This window comes from Ctenocephalides felis, unplaced genomic scaffold (genome assembly GCF_003426905.1).
Source record: "Ctenocephalides felis isolate EL2017-DRISC unplaced genomic scaffold, ASM342690v1 CF-g0.4_SCAFFOLD_01492, whole genome shotgun sequence".
NCBI classification, from domain to species: Eukaryota; Metazoa; Arthropoda; class Insecta; order Siphonaptera; family Pulicidae; genus Ctenocephalides; species Ctenocephalides felis.
Window position 1 is genome coordinate 527036 of NW_020537646.1, and position 13113 is coordinate 540148.

Consider the following 13113-nt stretch of genomic DNA (forward strand, 5'->3'; position numbering starts at 1 on the left):
TATTCCCTTGTATGTGCTCCTATGACATTTATTATGCAATAGCCGTTATCTTCTATATATATAAAAATAAGTCGGGTTTTCCTTCCTGACGAAATAACTCCAGAACGCACGAACCAATTTCGACAATTTTGCATTCGTGGTGGAACTTCATGCACAGTAATTAAATATTCGAGTAATGACATTAGTGATAAAGTCAACAGCATTCTTGCCGCAAAGAATAATGATGTCAACGCACTGAATTTCACCATTCAATCAAAAATTGCTGGCGATTTGGTGACATACCAGTGATTCCGACTGGTCTTCCGTTTGACTTCAAACGATTGCAATTTCCAGTTCGCCTTCCGTTCGCAATATCAAGTCGCAAGGCCAATCCTTAGTGTTTGCGGGATAAATTTCAAATAGATTATTTAGAAATTCATTTTTTTTCACATGGGCAGTTATACGTTGCCTGTTCACAAGTTGGAAAATCATCCGCTTTGTTTTGTGTTAACGTCAGACCAAAAAACAAAAAATGTGGTTTACCAAAGAGCACTTTAATGAAACGGATAATTTGCGGATTTACTTAGAGAAGTTAAACTAAACTAAAAAACACTTCACTTTGTAATCGAAATAAATTAATTACTGTTGTATAATAAAATCACATTTTTCCTTTTCAAATATAAAACAAACAAAAATTTTTTTTATTTTTCTCACGTAACCATCTGGTGGCGAAACGGAGTTCGTCGGGTTTGCTCGTCGAATATAATAAAACCATACACAGATAATAAAGAGCATTGCTAAAAATAAAATAATCATAGAACGAAACAATGTATTGTTTTATAATTGCTAAAAATCGTCACTGATAAAAAAGATGTTTGGCACTTTGATTTGTATTGTGAATTCCGGATAATTAAACATGTTTGAAGTGACTTGGGAATATTTTAAATTTGATGAGTTATATGTACGATGCAGATAATATGGATAAAAAGTTAGTTAATATTAATACATTGGATTTAAATTTCATAATTCCCACATTTATGTAAGGCAATTATTAATATTAGTAAAATAGTTTTAAATTTAATACACGTAAATAGCTTAGCTTCTTTTAAATGTTTTTGTCTTTCTTCCAAATTCTTGCAGATTAATACTTCTCCAGCTTACCAATTAAAATTAATTCCTTACAAACTTTATCTGAATTTTTTAAATCGTTGATTGTAATATTCTAATCTTGCATTACACCTTTGCTTTAGGCAAATTCATTAATTTTCTGTTGATTTTTAGAAAGTATAAACATCCGAATCTGGTTTAAATGTTTTTTCTTTAGAAGCGCATGATATTGGTATTTTAATAAAATTAAGGGATTTTTATGGCAATGCTCGTATGAGTTGGTAGTACCAGACTGTCAAAAAGTTGTGCCATCAGGCTATTATTTATATTTTATCTGTGAATTGCCCCCTAAGTTATTGAACAAGTAAAATTAAAACTTGTGAATCATTAACCTTAATATAATTTTATTATTTAGTTTTAATGAATGAAGAATTATTAACTTCCCGTAGGGCAAGTTATGGTAATCGCAAAAAAATCGAAAATGAAAATTTTTATATATCCTTACGTTTCAAAGGTTTCTGAACATTTTGGCATACCTTAGAAAAAAAGGATGTATGTGTGTGTGTGTGTGTGTGTGGATACAAATTTTCGTCGACAACTTTTGTTGAAGCCGTACGATTGCTTTGAAAAAAGTTCAGAATTTCCAAAATATGTCAAAATAAAGAAATCATTTTTTTTTCAAAAAAAATTTTTTTCTTCAAAAAAAGTATTTTGTCAAATTCCTAGTTTCTCAAGAATCTAATGTTTTCGAAGTCAATTTTTTTCAAAAATGTTAAGTTTTTAAAAAAATAATATTTGGTGCGGGAAGTTCCAGCAATTTGCCTTAAGGCTAGATGCCATGCGCCCCACTAGTCGTGTCGTAATAATAAGACATATAAGAAAAGTGCATAAAAATTGCAACGTAAATAGAAAGAAGTGCATCTTGTAAACAAATATTGTACCACATTCTCATAGCTCTTTTATAATAATAATAATAATAATACAATAATGGGTTGTACTGCCCTATGACAGGCCCGTGGGTTGAGTTAAACTCCAACTGGATTCAGGAAAGAATAGTGTGAGAGATTTCCCATTGCCATTTCTCATCGCAGTGCTCGAAATGGGCTATTTTCAATTGGAACCATATATTTGATATATATTTTTAAGTGAAAGTGGACATCGATGCTGCACCATGTCAGGTTGTCTACAGCGGTATTTGAACCCCTTCAACACGTGTTCGTGCGCTTACCGTTACGCCATGGAACAGTTTTTTTATGCCGGATTATATTTATTGCAGTTGCATATTCAGAATTCGGAAATTATTAAAAATACCGTCTATTTGAGTTTGTATTTAAATTCTATTAATTCATCTCAATGGCTTTGATTAGGTTTTTTACTATTCATTGTAAACGATTAGACTTCGCCCTCATGCCGCACAATAAACACTCCAGGCCGAGCGAGAAGCTGCGCATTCACCAGAAAGGGACGACGAGTAAATTTCGGTGGGCAAGCCACGCCTCCTCTTTTACCACATGGCACCGAGTCGTCACGGATCGATCCGAAGTCGATCTCTGTTACCGATCGCGCACGCTTTCGGCGAAGGAGGCTTCGTAGTAATAAATTTTAGTGTTGTTTTAACTCTTGTTTAGTACGCATTGTGAAAAATATTGAGCTTTTATCGATAAAAATAATAAAACTCGAAGACTATATTGATAAAAAATAAGTGAATGTTTTATCAAGACTTGGGTATTTATGCAATTGCAGTGTTGATAGTGATAATTATTGTTGATAGTGCTTAAATCTGTTTATGGTAAGTTTTATAGATTTTACGTAAAAAATGTTAACTCGAAATTATTACGATGCATGCTTCATTTATATTTATTTAGCATGCTTTATAATTTTAAATTTAATATCTATTTCTGTAAAAATGTACTCATAAAATTTATCAATTTTAATTGATATTTTTTAATTTCGAATCACTCAAATATTTACGCATAATTGTTATCGATTTTATGCTACAATTTTTTTTGTTTGTTTTTTCTGTTTATGGTAAGTTTTATAGATTTTACGTAAAAAATGTTAACTCGAAATATTACCACGCATGCTTCATTTATATTTATTCAGCTTGTTTTACAATTTTTAATTTAATATATTTCTGTAAAATGTACTCACAAAATTATCTCAAATTTTATTTTTATAAATTTCATTTTTAATTATTATTATTTAATCCCGAATCACTCAAATATTTACGCATAATTGTTATCGATTTTATGCTGCAGTTTTTTTATCTAACGTGTTACGTAATGATTAAGAATTTAAAATATTTTTGTGAGTGCTATTTTTATAGATTAACATTACGCAAAAACAATCTTAAGTTTTTTAATGCATTTAGTTTAATTAGTGTTTGATAACTGCGAAGCTTGGTAATTAATTATTAAGTATAATAATGTCAATTAGTGGATTATTGTATATAAAATACTAATTCAAAATTGAATGTTTTCTAACAACTTCATGATCCAAAATATCATTTGAATGTTAGGATTAAACATAAATTCTACAGTAGAAAGACGCAGAATTAAATAAGACCATTGTTTCTCAAACTTTATATATTTATCATATACTTCTTATAATTAGGAAATTTTTATTGCATAATTTACAAACCGACGTTCTTGTATTCATGTACTTTGCTCAATATTGTCTCAATTTTAAATTTTGTTCATTTTGTTAATTTGATCTTTGATTTGTAAGTATTTGTTTGTTTGATCATATTTATATCATTATTGATCTAATTTTGCTTAGGTTAAATTTGACGTTTTTCAATTGGTATAAAAGATTGTGAAACTTAGCAAAGTTTTCTAGCAAAATACATAAAAGCACGTTCAAATTAATCAGAGTTTCCCAAACTTAGTTTCATTATCCTGCTCACTTACCATTACTTTTATATATCATACAGTAATTGTTTTCCTACAATTGTTTAGTTCACAGTTTGAGAAACACTCAATTACCACCAAATAAAACTTTTATCACTGCGCAGAGTTAAAAATCAACACATACGTTCCTTCGTTGCTTTTTAAATTAAACAATCAAGATAATTATTTTTTGTTATTAATTTCTGTCCAACGGAATGTTTGCCTCACTAGAAGATTTTGTTTATATTAAAGTTTAATTTATTTAAGAATACGCGTGTTCAGAAGTTGAAACATTTTTTGCACCCACGATTTATCTTGCAAACCAAGGCGTGAAAGTTTACATTATGATAAATTAAACATATTGAAAATTTTTATGTTTGTTAAATGATCGCAATCTCAAAATTCTTCATGGATGGGGTTAAATTTTTAGAAATTGCTTAGATACATTTTAAATAAGATATTAGCGTTTGTGCTGCAATGAAGAATTTCTTCATCTAGGTTTTTTTCTAGATAAACAAATACTAAATTCGATGATAATCTTTCAAAATGAGATGCAGGTTAATGATATTTTCAATGTTATATAACAACACGTTAACCGCCACAATAATCAAGTAAGTATTTTCACATGGGCCATGGTAACTTAGATAATTCAGTTAAAATGTATCAACGAAGTTTAACGTATCAAAAAATATTTTTTTGGCCAAATTCCTGGAAAACACTATTTTGTATATCACACATATATGACTGATACTGTTTTTTATTGTTTCACAAATTGCATAATATGTCAGACATATATAGGATCCGCCAACTAGCTTTTTTTGAAAAATTCCTTAAAAAATCTACTGAATATTTTGCCAATTTTCTTTTTGTTTGAAAATTCTATTAAAAAACCACTAAATATTTTCACTTTTTTTATTTTAAAGTGAAATGTAAAGAGGTAGGTCGTACCCCCTAAAAAAAAATATTTGGCGGACCCTATATGTTTGACATGGCCCATGTAGAATTTCTTAGCGTCAGACACACATGACTGACATGGCAATTTACGTGCTAAATTTCTGAATTGTGATATTGATCCTTAATAAGTAATGAATAGTTCAATAAGTAAATGAATGTTACTTGATTTCGATAGTCAAAATGATTTATTATTTAGCATGGAATATTTTTCAGTTTGACTCGAATTTTTATTTCGCCGTTAAATTTAAATTGCTCTCTATAAAACATGACTTTGACTCTAAACTTAATCCACCCAATAATAATTTCGCCACCCCCCGCTGCTAATTTTTACCGTTCAATATAAAAACTTGTTACTTTCAGATCAATAACAAACCCTGAATTTATGTAACTGTTCCTTACCTACCTCCACCCTTTTACCGTAAAGTTTTACAACCACCATAGTCCGAGTTTTATTTTTATTCCCATTCAACTGTTATTTTTTTATGGCCTCCGTACGCAAAAGTCAACTGACCGATAGGATTAAGACCGTTATGGTAATAGAATTTCTTTAAGCTTTAAGAAAAAATCGACGGAACCCCTTCTCTAATAAGCTTTTAATTTTTTCCATTCGTAAGTCGCGCATATAAATATTATGGGGTTTAATTTTTCTTCGACCCTGAGATAATGATTTTCAGCCCCGACCAGGAGATGCGCTCCAGTTTTATTGTAGGCGGACCGGGTTTATGGCGTTCGCTCGGCTGTTTGTGTATGACGTGAAATTTTTAGTCGAATTTCGTGCACTGCATGACGTTTATTGTACTCTAGTTACGAAATTTATGATTTAGTATGGCTTAACTCTTTTGTTAAGACGGTAAATACATGGAGTTGTATACACAAGTACGAAGGAGCCGATGCTATGGGCGGAGAAAGGTCAGAAAGTTTTAACATAACAATAGATGATTCTCAGAATGAGGTCTTCGACTTTTGGCAAATAGATATTTGCATATGTTTTTAGTGTTTTTATAAAGCTTTAAGGACGATTTGAGGAACACATTTTTCAGCAAAAAATGTTTGGATGTGAAATTTTTCTTTGCCAGAAAATAATGTTTTTACGTCGTCACCTACATAAACATTCTTGGATAAAATAGAAACGTTATGGTAATTAACAGAAAAATGCATAAAAGATATCGTAAGCATTTTCAATCAGTAACATATGTGATTGACGGGTCATTTTTGAATAAAATATAAATGTTATAGTAATGTTACGGGTCTATATTCGTATGAGTTGGTAGAAACAAACTGTCAAAAATCTAGGTCCTTATTAGCTGTGCGAAAAGACGTTTCAAAAATTTAAGGGGGGCGATACATGTAATCGCCTTAATTTTTACCATTTTTTTGAGGAATTTTTAAACTGGGAAGGAATGATTGAATCTTTTTGAACTTTTTTATGGTTATTTATTATATATTAAAATACACAAAAATAATTTTTTTTTTAATTTTTTTTTAAAAATGGCTGCCGTAAAAATAAATCTGCCAAGACCCTCTCGGAAAACGCCATCAATTTGCGGGCGTTCTCACTTTTCGTACGGTGATTTGAATTTAAAAAAATTAGTTTGTACGTGTTCATAAAACATATATCTTCTAGTTAAACCAAAAAAAATTAAAAAAGTCACAAAATCGTAAATTGGCACAACTTAGAAAAAAAAGTTCGATTTTTCACCTTTTTTTCAATGGTTTTTTTTGGTAAAAGGGTTGATTTTTGAAAAAATTTTGGAATGTTTGAGGTTTAACTAGAAGCTATTACTGTAAAGTAGATGTGTGCAAAATTTCATTGGAATCGGTTGAGAACTTTTTGAGTTATCCCGCCGGCAAATTTCAAAAATGTCGTTTTGAGAAAAACGCGTTTAAAGTTTTGACACAGAAACAGATAAGAGTACAATAGCACTCAAGCGTCGAGTTGAGGCGTGGCACTTAAAAGAGTTTTTATTGTATAAATAATGATAATTTTGTTTTGAATATTCACAGGCATATTTTTGAGATGTTATTGTAACGATTTATGAAACAAAAAAAAAATCGATTTTTTTTTCTTGTTACATGTATCGCCCCCCTTAAACGTCTGGCCTACAAAACGCACAAATCTCAAATAACAATTTACCCAAAGTGCATCTCTCTGATGTTTCACTCATAACACAAACGTGAAGTTAGGTTTTATGTGTAAAACGCCTGATATCTTAGCAAATATATGGCATTTATATAGTTTGTTACTATTAACTCGTACGAATATAGACCCGTAACATATCATTATTATAACATTTATATTTTTTCATATGTTACTGATTGAAAATGTATACAATATCTTCTATGCAAATTTCTGTTCACACTAATCTATTTTTAGACTTTTATTAATTACCTGATTCCTAAATCTAATTATAACGAGTACTTTTCCCAATGAAATCGCTTAATTGCTATATTCCACATTAAAATATGGAGTTATCGGTAAATTTCGGAATATTTTTCAGAATGCGGCTCCCGAGGCGACAGCGGCAGCTTTTGAATGTCGTAATTATATTTTGTTTTTAATTATTTTTTCCAAAGAATCTTCGTGTTTTATTTGGATCCGGAACGTGTTGTTCGGAAATTTTTAGTGAATGCGGTTTGTTTGGGACAATTACATCGCCTAAAGAAAAATGATATCGATATTGCAATAATATAGTTTCCGTCATTATGACATCAGAGAGGTGGATGACTAATTAACTTAAGCGCGATTTGTTTTAGGTACAATTATTTCAAAAACAATCGTATGTGAAATAATGTTTTTATATCGGAACTTGATACCTAAATTATATCATGCAATAAGCTTTTCATGCAATAATATTATATGTAATTTGAGATGTTTTTAATTATTTCGAATTTAATCAGAAATTAACTTGAGAAAAATATAAATAAAAATATCGTTATCGTTGTAATAGCCAGATTCCATGTTGATTACATAAACCCAATTTAATCAAATCTTATTTTACGATCACATTTTCACCAAGTAAAAATGTTATCGGTATTGCAATAATATAGTTTTCTCCATGGCTAATTAACTTAAGCACGATTAATTTTATGTGCAATTATTATTCAATAACAAACGTATGTTTTCATTTTTAATTTCTATGCTAATATCGAAACTGGATACCTAAATGACATCATGCAATAAACTTTTGATATAATATTCTACGTAATTTGAGATGTTTTTAATTATTTCGAATCCTATAAGAAATTAACTTGAGAAAAATATAAACAAAAATATCGTTATCGATGTAATTTCCAGATTCCATATGTTGATTGCGTAAACAAAATTTAATCAGTTTAATTTTATTAAATCCTATTAGGATTTCGCACCGAATCCATTTTCATCAAGTACTTTTTTTGTGGAATGTTAGGTGCGCGTTTGCTCATTGGACGTTTTTACGGCACAGGCTGTATTTTATACAGAGGGGTAGTTTATAAGGGTGACTTAGTCGTACGAATGACGACGCGTGCTGTATTTTATTGATCTGATGAAATTCTCAAAATTCATTAATTATAATTTGACTAAAAAATGTTTGTTGAAATAATTGTTCAAATTAGTATGTAATTTATTCTATATAATAATTAAATTCATGATTGGAATTTGGGTGTTTTTGACTCTTAAATTTGTGATTATTTGGAATTGTTACTACATTTCTATTATTTCAGCAAAAAAAATGAATATTATTTCAGCAAAAATCATTCGCTTTTGAGTAATATATGCAATTTTACAAGGTTTTTTATGAAGTCTAGGGGGTGGAATTGAAAAGAGCATTGCAAAGTTGTAATATGTAATAATTTCTAAAATTATTGGTAATTGTTCATTAAATAAAAATGTATATTTCAAAATTATACTATCAATAAGATGTTTCTAGATCAAATAGCTATAATTAATCTAGAATGTGTTTGAATTTCAATATAAATTATTTTTATTCCTCCACTTTGAGAAGCTCTATATGTCCTCGCTAGATTTATTTCATCAGGGGTGCATAAATAACACTAAACCGCATTTTTTGCTCAGGATTTAGAAAATGGAAGCGTGCCCGTTTTTCCATTTTTATTTTGCTTCCCTTAGCATTACGTGGCAACAAGGCGGATATATTAGTTCGCGTGCCCAAGAGCGATCATAGATTATACCTTTATATTCAATCAATTGAATCAAGGGGGCCCTCACGTGCCTTCTTGAATACCTGATGTGTCTGGGGTGGTTTAATTTAACGCGGTTTGTTGTAGATTTTATTAAAGTTCCGGAGTTACTTCTTGTTCAATTTTGTAGGAATGAATCATATTCACACAATTTGAGGGGAAAAAATAAGTACTAATACCGAGGAGCAATTTGTCATATTGTGATGATTCTACTTGCATACAATATTATCTTTAATGCCATTTGTTTTCACAATATTTTTCTTAAAAATTGCATAATAACACAATATATATTTTGATATAATTTGAAACCATTTTTAACACTTATTAGCTAGCAATAAGTGGCTACGTGATTTAATGAAATATATTAGATAGTGATACATTTATTCTGACTTGTTCGGTTTTAAGATAAGAATGTATTCATACTTTGATGATTCATTTCCCCAATTTGCGTATTGAAAGAATTTCCGTCATTTATCTATTTTATTCAGAAGTCAAAACAAATTTTGATTAATTCTACATATTTTGAGAAAATTCAATTATTATTCTGTTTCACATTTTTGTTATATTTTGCTAATGGTTTCGAATTGTTTTTAAATTCATTCAAAATTTATAAACTTAATTTTAAATATATTATTGAAATTTTGATACGGTGATGCAATGTAGTTATCACACATTCCGTTTGGAATTCATTCACATTTGGATTTGGTGTTTATAATTATGTGAATAATATTTGGCAAGTTTCTGATAAAAAATCGAATATACATTGTTTAATAGACATATTACAAATTTTGTGCAAGTGATAAAAGAATATAAATGTAGTTACAAAGCATTTAATAGTATATCGATATATACAATGGTTTCAATGTATCATTAAACAATTGTATCTGTGAAATTCTTTTTTCATAATATTTTGGTAATTGGTCGTTATCTAAAAATTTTTGTAAATAGTTCTGTTATGGTGGATGAATATTATTTTGTATTTTAGATAAGTTGAGTTAGTGTTGGAATATTTATTAAATTCTGTTTATTTTATAGATGCACGTTGGTTGGGACGCAGCAGCCATGGGCCCGACAGCATTCGAGCAGCAGTGGATGCCGATGCAAGTCGTAAGTACATTGTGCTCTCTAAATATTTTAAATTAATTTAATTTATTTAAAAATATTACTTTGAACGACGTACATTTTTCAGTTTTTAAATTTTTTTTATTTTATTTTATTATTTAATTATACAATTTAATATTTAGTTTTTATAAATTTATTTTCAAATTATAATTTAAAATATTACAATTTTTTAAAATTATTTGTATGGTGGATATTTTGTGCGTACATATTACAAAAATAATTTTGATATTTTTTTCATATTTACATTTTTAATAATAAAATTTATTCTATGTAAATAAAGATGACTAATTATTTTTTTTTTTTTTAGAAATCCGAACCCCGCGATATCCAGCACAGTGAGCCTTTCCATTCAACTGAAAGCAGTAGCAGTCGCGATTCCAACCCCAATAGTCCCCAAAGCATGGACAGCATTGAATCTCACCACCAGCAAATGCCTAATGCATACTACGATCCTAGTGCTCATTATCGTATGCAAAGCACAAATGCTATGATGCAACACCAGTTCAATCCATTGACGCCTCCAAATTTTGATACGCCGAAATTGGACCGTCTTTTGGGTGCCTACCACCAGCATTTATCAGCAGCAGCCTGCTTGCCTCTGCAAGCGCCGACTCCTCCAAAATCTCCATCTGGAATTCTTCCAGAAACCCAGAATTGACGGCCAATGAAAACAGCTGTGGAGAGAGTGAACATTCCGACGATGGACCTAAAGATGAAGGTGATAATAAGCATTTGAATTATGATTCGGGTGAAGATAATGATGATTTATTGAGCACGCCGAGAATTAATTCGCACGGCAAAGTGAAGACTTTTAAATGCAAGCAATGTGATTACGTGGCTGTAACTAAGACTGATTTCTGGAAGCACATCGAACAGCACATTAAACCTGAGAAGAGATTGTACTGTCCGAAATGCCCGTTTGTTACTGAATACAAACATCATCAGGAATATCATTTACGTAATCACACCGGTTCCAAACCTTTCCAATGTAATAAATGCCGTTACAGTTGTGTGAATAAATCTATGTTGAATTCACACAAAAAATCGCATTCAAACGTTTACCAATATCGATGCGCTGACTGCAACTACGTCAGTAAGTATTGTCATTCATTGAAGTTACACTTGAAAAAATACAAACATCAGCCCGCTATGGTTTTGAACCAAGATGGTACGCCGAATCCATTGCAAATCATCGATGTTTATGGCACAAGAAGAGGACCTAAAGCCAGACCAACTCCAAACAGGGATGATATGCCGCAGCAAATGTCCATACAAACTACACCCGTTAGCCGTTTACAACAATTGCAACAAGAAGAGCAGCAAAATTTGGCTAACGTTCATCAACAGCAAATGTTCCAGAATCCATTTGCCGGAATTCCGTTCCCATATGGACCTTTGCTCACTGCCTTCCCAGGTTTCCAAAATCTGATGTTCAATAACAACAATATTGAACCTATGTTATCGTCCGGTAAGACAGAACAACAGCCTTCGGAAATGCTACCCAGAGAGAATCAGGAAAATCAAATTCTTCCTAAACCGGCGGAACATGAATTCATGAGAACGCAGCTGGTGCAACCTCCACAGAAAACACCCACTCAAAATATCATTATTGACGAACCTGTAGATATGTCGCCGAAAAGAACCGCCGTTACACCAGTAGTTTCTTCACCAGCATCAACATCTGCTGAATCAGCATTGGATTTGACGCGCACCACTAAAGATGGAAGTCAATCAAATAATTCTACATCCAAAAATAGACGAAAGGGTAAAGCTTTCAAATTAGATCGTTTAGCAACACAGAGTCAATATTCTAGTGAAGATGAAGACTCTAGCGTGACTCAATCTCCTGTTAAAGTTAAAGTTGAAGAAGAACCAATAAGAGTCGAAGGTGAAGATGAAGTTGCTGCTGCTACCACAAAAGCACCAGAAGTTTTTGAATGTCGCTACTGCGAAATGGTTTTCAAACATGAAGTACTTTACACAATGCACATGGGATACCATGGCTACAAAGATGCATTTGCTTGCAACATGTGTGGTGAAAGATGTGGTGACAGAGTTTCATTCTTCATGCACATAGCTCGTAATCCACATGTCTGATGAAACATATGTATAAATAATATTATTCATTAGTATACTCGATATTCAGAGTGTGTGAGTTAAATCTCTGAAACTTATATATTATTTACTATATTATTTAGAATTGTAAGTTATATATTATTTATATTTAACTAGTCAACTGGCTGTTTGATAGATCAGTCACCTTTTATGACATAATATACTAAAATATTTTCAATTTTTTGTGCATAGCAAATTTGCAACTTTTTATTTTCATATTAAATTGAAAAATGTATTTTTGTAATAAATTTAAAAATGATTGTAAAATATTCTTGTACATATTTTTTGTAACATGGTTTAAATGAAATATATATGGGTAAATTTTATCTACTATTTTATTCTATTGCTAGCAATTGAATAAAATAGAATATAAAAATGTATATAAAATATCTATAAATTATATCTATTAGAAATTAGTATTTTTTCCAAAGCATAGTGTTAAACTTGTAATTTAATTATGAACATTTAGCGTATAAATGAAATTAAGACTGATATATAAAAGCAAACCAAAAAAATTATATAAATGATAGTCATAAATTTGAAAGCATTTTTGCAATATATTTATTAAAAAGATGAAAGAATAATAAGCATTAAATGTATGTATCGAATAGAAATAGAATGGATAATTTATTTAATCAAGGTGATTGGTAGAAGAGAAGGAATATTAACTTAAGTTTAGGGATTCTTAAAGCAATATTTTGGTTGCATTTTGTTCATATATGTAATTTTAAATGGTTTTGTATATTGTTTTGAATTCCAAACTATGTAA

General features: G+C 30.3%; 1 protein-coding gene across 1 annotated transcript; it reads left to right on the forward strand.

Moving 5' to 3' along the window:
* Positions 1 to 2794: 2794 nt before the first annotated feature.
* On the forward strand, positions 2795 to 12326 carry LOC113370159 (protein hunchback-like). Its single transcript, XM_026610827.1, has 4 exons — positions 2795 to 2875; positions 10143 to 10214; positions 10537 to 10841; positions 10874 to 12326. The coding sequence occupies exons 1-4, from the start codon at positions 2873 to 2875 to the stop codon at positions 12324 to 12326; spliced, it is 1833 nt and encodes a 610-aa protein (XP_026466612.1). The 5' UTR covers positions 2795 to 2872.
* The last annotated feature ends 787 nt before the right edge of the window (positions 12327 to 13113 follow it).

Bases quoted from the DNA above. Each gene is read 5' to 3' on its own strand.
- LOC113370159 (XM_026610827.1), top strand. The intron at 10,215-10,536 runs GTAAGTACATTG...TTTTTTTTTTAG, and splicing joins AGTGGATGCCGATGCAAGTC to AAATCCGAACCCCGCGATAT. The intron at 10,842-10,873 runs TCCTCCAAAATC...GAATTCTTCCAG, and splicing joins TTGCCTCTGCAAGCGCCGAC to AAACCCAGAATTGACGGCCA.